Source organism: Corticium candelabrum, chromosome 6, assembly GCF_963422355.1.
Source record: "Corticium candelabrum chromosome 6, ooCorCand1.1, whole genome shotgun sequence".
Lineage (NCBI taxonomy): Eukaryota > Metazoa > Porifera > Homoscleromorpha > Homosclerophorida > Plakinidae > Corticium > Corticium candelabrum.
This window is the reverse complement of record NC_085090.1, coordinates 4265213-4271707: the sequence shown is the minus strand read 5'-3', so window position 1 is coordinate 4271707 and position 6495 is coordinate 4265213. Positions and strand designations below refer to the sequence as shown.

The 6495-nt window shown below is 40.6% G+C and overlaps 1 protein-coding gene across 1 annotated transcript; it reads right to left on the bottom strand.

Annotated features, from left to right (window-relative positions):
• Nucleotides 1-1908: 1908 nt before the first annotated feature.
• On the bottom strand, nt 1909-2571 carry LOC134180780 (fibrinogen-like protein A). Its single transcript, XM_062647966.1, has 2 exons — nt 2223-2571; nt 1909-2162 (listed from the first exon to the last, which is right to left on the bottom strand). Exons 1-2 carry the CDS (start codon nt 2569-2571, stop codon nt 1909-1911), a joined length of 603 nt encoding a protein of 200 aa, XP_062503950.1.
• Between the last annotated feature and the right edge of the window lie 3924 nt (nt 2572-6495).

Genomic DNA, 6495 nt, shown 5'->3' with positions numbered 1-6495 from the left:
GCATGCAACCGCCTGGTGCATGTTGAGTGCTGAATGTGAATGCTCTAATCATCGCCTTGCCATGCAACTGTATTGCTGCTAGAGCTATAGTTTGTTCGGACAAGGAACGCACAAAGAATCTTGTGAGTACTGTTTCATGCATGTTACATTGCATGCTCCAATCTCTGACTCTCTGTGGGCAACCTGTATCTAAGATAAAGTCAAATACGTAAAAATAACGCTAGATAAGAATAGTTTTGACTCAGAAGAACGTTTATTCATTAAGGAGCTCTTTGGAAAACAAATGAAAATCTATGTACTGAAATAAGGACAGCTGTGTGTGTGTGTGTGTGTGTGAGAGAGAGAGAGAGAGAGAGAGAGAGAGAGTGGAGAGCGAGAGAGAGGGGGAGAGGGAGAGAGGGAGAGTCTTCTTATAAATTGCTCTCATACTGGACCTAGCAGGGATGAAGGTTCAAGTCACAGTGATGGCGAGCTATGGCCTAATTTCATTGTGCAAACAAAATTACACGCAACTGCCTTTCTCGAATCAGCGGTGTAAATATTTATCTGGTCTTTGATTGTGGTTTCAAGGCCTTCAGACTGCAGCAAATTCCATCCGCCACTGTTGTCCGAGTGAGACTTCGAGTACCCACACGACAGTAGGCATAGCAGTCGGTGATCCTGCAAACACCTGGCCAGGCTTCAGGAGATTGCTTAGCATGGCTCATAACTCTTACACTTAGTGTACAGAAACATAGCTATCTGGCTGAGGCATTAAAGTTTAAATGCAGCTTCTTATCCATTTGCTATTCTTGCGATTGTGTGCGTGTGCTTGTGCTTGTGTTTGTGCTTGTGCTTGTGCGTGCATGTGTATGCGCGCGCGCGTGTGTGTGTGTGTGTGTGTGTGTGTGTGTGTGTGTGTGTGTGTGTGTGTGTGTGTGTGTGTGTGCGAGCGTACTTGCGTGCGTGTGTGTGTGTGTGTGTGTGTGTGTGTGTGTGTGCGTGCGTGTGTGTGTGTGTGTGTGTGTGTGTGTGTGTGTGTGTGTTGTCTGCTTGGTGTTAAAGCTCAGTTGCAAACTTGGAGACTCGGAGTACACAGCAATAGTGATAGTGGGAATATTGGTGCCGTAAATCAAAGAAATAATTTTTTCTTGCTCTCTACAACAGTTTTTGTCGTTTCTGAGACGGTTTGATGTTATCTTCTTCATGTATCTTCCAAAGAAGAAACACAAACTAAGACACCGAAAATTGGAATCCATACATTACAACATTTGCTACCATTACGTGACCGTAAAAGTAATCTTTGGTAGATGCGCCCATAATTATAAAGTATAAGTGTTAGAAACTCAATTGCATATTTCAGAGATACATTTACGTACGAGTGCAGAGAGTTTGCAAAGAGAATTTTTCAACTGTTGAAGAGGTGCCCGGATTACGTTTCTCAATTAATTAATTACTGATTTCGGTGATATTGCATGTAACAGCTAGTGATGATTGCACATTTGACATTATTACTTAAATGTCAGTAGCGTTATACATTGTCCTAGCCTCTCATTTTGTGTGCAGGTTAATAGCTATACAAATGGTCGACTGCATGCATATGATAATTAATTGGTAGCCTAAAGTTTCAACAAAAATCAGTCGGACATAACACTAATTATTTCCAACACAACAATTAGTGAACATTTCTAGTAGGTAGTATTTTCGTACCAACGCAATATGAAAACACTAGGCGCCAAGTTGAACAACATTCTTTCGTCAAGATTTTCTAACCATGCAAGGTAACGTCTACTGAATGTATCTTTTTCAGATCTTGTTCATTTCAGTTTTATTTCTACTTTTTGCAAAGACTGCGGGTATTTGAAACCTCGCCAGACAACTAGATTGTTGCTTGAATTTCCGTATGCGTAGACGCCGTTCAAGTTGCTGCTATGACACTTTCTGTACCACCAAGCACCTGAGAACAATTGGGCACAGTTCCTGCTGTTGCTGGTCAGTGTCTTGGTCTTTGGTTGTAAACTTCATTCCATTGTGAATCGATAGCGCGTCACCTGCTGTTCCATTGTATCGTCCAATGTACATAACGTACTTGGAATTCGCGTTTCCAATAGTAAAGTCTTCGTATCTAGCAAATGCCTTACTTCTATCGGGTGCCATCATATCAATTCGCAGAGTAACGTCAACTGCCAAACGATGGATTTTGTCAAGTCCAAGCTAGAACTCGCCGTATAGCTCTCCAAAACCTTCTTCATATTCAGTCCAAGTGCGATAAAAGTTTTCTGATCCGTCTTTTCTTCCTTGTATTACAGTCCATCCTCCACCGTCCGTCTTCATGTCACAGTAGACCTTGAGTGAATCGTGGCCATCACGTGGGTCGATTTCATAGACACCACTATGGGAGTTGCCAAGTTGGAGAGCATGATGACAGTTTCGTGGAATTTCGTTGTCACTCGTCGGACATAAGGTAGTCAGATCAGATCGCCGAGTAGTACGCTTTGCTCTCTGCTGATGTTCTCTATTTTTGTTGACCGATAGGCAAGTACCGAATGCGACGAAACAAAGAAAGCAGGGAGCACTTAACAATCTAGCCATTGTGCTCTCCAATGTCGCTGGAAGTGGATAGTGTAAGCTCTGCAACAAGGACATTTATATAGGAGTTCATGCACGTGCCCATTCCAGGCTATCCAGCCCATTCATGTAATCTTTTGCGTAATGTGCGGTTTGCTACCTTAGAAATCAGACACAGCTACTATTGTCCAGTGAGAGGAAGTCGCGGGACTCAATTGTCTTGCCATAAGGAATGTACATACAGAGCCGGCATTGTTTAGGACCAGTAAGAGGAAGTCATATTGACGGATTTAACAGGAACGTGAATTGGTGTTGCAACAGATAGCGTTACCAGTAACGCCCCCGTCTCTCGGCACGTACGTTCTCCAGCCTGAAGAGAACTATTGTGTATGAATGTGGTGCTGCTAGATTCTAACAGTTTTGGAAGCACACAAGTGCCCGTCACTAGCTTGTGTCATTCTTTCATATTTTGATAGCATTTCTCTCGCTGGCTATAGATGTAGTGGCGGATTTCGATGAAAATGCATGCATCTGCTCGATGTACGTACTACAACACATCACAAGGCGTGAGCAACTGCATTCCAATGGATTACGTCTTCAACTCAAGTTCATAAACGTTTTGATACCTGCCTCTACGTCACTTGATGACCGTCCACAGATTTGCTGGTAGTGTAAGATGCGGTGAAATATGGAGAACAGGACCGTGGTGCTGTTTCTTCTAGCTCTTGCTGAGTTGGACGAACAGTATGCATAGGGGCATGCATTGTCAATGTGATGACGTCAGTCTATAGCCTGACTGTAGATGACACCTACTTATCTTTCTGTGGTTTGTTGTTGTCTGCTCATATTTTGGAGTTTTGTTCTTGTTAGAAGCGGCACTATGCGGATCAAAAACGTCAACACTGGTGATTTATTCAAGGTCATCCACGGCAGGTTGTTTGTTCGTGGGTAACCAGGGGATCCATACGGTGTGACACTAAAACAGACTGAAGCCAGTCTGTTCACCGCTTTTGCTGTTTCTAATATGTCTCTTTTGGTAAAGTGTTTATGACACATTGATTGACCTGTATGCGTCTAAACTTAACTATCTAGAAGTCTCTGGCTGCTTTGGAAAAGTCTCTCATTATTGCCCGTTTATAACACGTGTAGCAACAGCTCGGAGACAAATCTAGAAGCCATGCACCGGAAGTCTTCGTGTGCATGCACCTGAACGATAGTCAGATAGAAAATGTGTATTGCATGATATGTACGCATGTATAGGTGAGTGTTTAAATAAGGTAATAACATGCGCCATAGCCCCTCTTCTTGGTTGCATACATACATATATGTTACATGATTTTCAAGTGTCTAGTTATTTGGCTGGTTTCCTCGTAAGAGTTGAATCGCTAAGTCGGTGCTATAAGAGACTCCAAAACTCTGCAGTGGTCTGCGATGGATCACGCAAGTTTGCCTCAATACTATTTATTATAAGTACATCTGCAAACTTTCTTTAATTATGCAATTGCAAAAAATTAAAGCAAGCTCAATATAATAAATTATTTAATGTAATGAATTAACTAATAAACTGCAAATTTATTTATGGATTGCGCATACCGGACAATCCATGGATTGTCCATATGCGTTTTGCACACAACAAATATACATGATATAGTATGCTTATTTTAATGGAGATGCTTCAATTTCCACTGATTTGGCAGCTAGCGCTTTGTGTGCAATGATCAAGAAACATAAATTTTTCTCTGATATCTAATATATCGACTGAAACGTGTAAAACGGTGTAGGATTAACTTAAATATTCCAATTTTTATAGAATAAAATCTTCTATAATTATTTATACTTATTGCAACTTCTATTTTATTACATGAATTACAAGTCTTAACGCTGGCCTACGTCTAGTGAGCTTTTGCGGTAGCATTAGGATATGAAAAAGCAGTGATGAACTAATATATTAACTAACTAGATTACAACTCAATTTTTGATTGTTACTTGTTTACTTGTCAAAGATACAGCAAACGTTTGTGTCTATTTGTTAATTAAATCCAATTCGTAATTAATTGTTATTTTGAATCTTTGAACCCAATTAAAAGACTTTCATTGCACACTCTAATTTGTTTATAGTCTTTTTTCAAAGCAATTCTACTACTACTATTATGTAAGCAAAATGAAGTAACAAGTACGAACTGAAAAGAAGATTTTTTAATTCTAAAGATTCTCCAATCAGCAAAAAATGCATGCAAAAATGGAAAATGTTAATGAAGTCTGTCTTGTATCATTTCAGTCTCATTTCCACTTTCTGTAAAGATTTTGTTCCCTGAAAAGGTTCCCAGACAACGAGGTGATGTCCTGATCTGCCGTATGTGTATTCGCCATTCCAGTTACTGTCATAACAGTTGATATACCACCAAGCTCCTCTAAATTCAGCAGCACGGTTTTGCTGTACGTGTCGTTGTCTTGGTCAGGTGTAGAAAATTTCATTCCTTTTTGAATTTTTAGTGCATCACCTGCTATTCCACTGTATCATCCAAAGTAGATAACATACTTGGATTTTGCATTTCTAATACTAATGTCGTCGTACTTTGCGTACGCTTTGCTGTTGTCTGGCGCCATTATGTCAATTCTGAGAGTAACATCAACTGTAAGTCAATGAATTGCATCAAGTCCAAGCCAGAATTCACAATTCAGTTCTCCAAACTCTTGTTCATACTCAAGCCAAGAGCAATAGAAAATTTCTGATCCATTTCTTCTTCTTAGAATACAGCCCATCCTCCAACGTCCGTTTTCATGTCACAGTAGACTTGAGTGACCCATGGCCATGACGTGGGTCGACATCATAAATCCTACTGTGAGAGTTTGCAAGCTGTAGGGCGTGACGACAGTTAAAAGGAATTTCCTTTTGTGTTACTGGACACGAGGAAATTGCAATACTTTAATCAGACCGTCCATCACGTTCAAAATGGTAGGTATCATCTTGACTTTCAGCATCGTCGTCTTTGACAGACAATACCCGAATGATATAAGACAAGAAGCCAAACAGTCACTAGAGAACAAGTCATATTGTCTATTGTAATGTTGCTGACGATGGGTTCTAAGCCAGCTTTTATATTAGGTGCATTGGCATAACCTGTTATTTTCACAGTTTATTGTTGCAATCTTCTGCGAATTGTGCGGTCTTCTGTCCTAGAAATGAGACACAGGTACAATGGTTCTCAAGTAAAAGAAAGTAACGAGATTCAATTGTCTTGTTTTAGGGTGTGATGTAAAGACACTGCTAGTATTGTATTAGAACCAGTGAGAGAAAATTATAAGGGACAGATACAACAAGATTTGACCTTCAATTTGCGTCACATTTACACTTCCAGGCGTGGCCATCGGTAGCGTGAGCGGTAACGGGTCCGCCTCGTACGTTTTCTAGATAGAAGGAAACTATTGAGTGTCTAAGGTCGTTAGAATTTCAGGAACACACACGTGCCCATCGTCATTTATCTTGTGTCATTATTCATTTCTGGTGGCATTTCACAATTGCGGATTCGGCTAGACATTCATGTATTCGTCAAATATGATAAAAAAAATCACAAAGCGTGAGCAACTGCCATTGCGCATGGTTTGCGTCTTCAATTAGCTGAGTCTTACGAGCTCTATGCGTAGGAGCATAATAGCTAATGACGTCAGGTTGCGTAGACAAAATGTAGGTAATTTGACAGCTGACTGTATTGTTGTGGCTGCATGGTGATTGTCTGTTCATGTTTTGGGTGACATGCTCTTGTCAAAAGCGGCAATAAGCGGTTTCACACTACTGGTAGTCTGACCAATTTGTCAGCCATGGTAGATTAGAGATCCCTAGCTAACCAAGAGAGTTCTTGTAATCCATATATGGGTTGACTCTATACCAATTAGACTCAATGCAGTCTCTTTACACCGCTTCTGGCGATATTTTTTCGGACGAGGTTT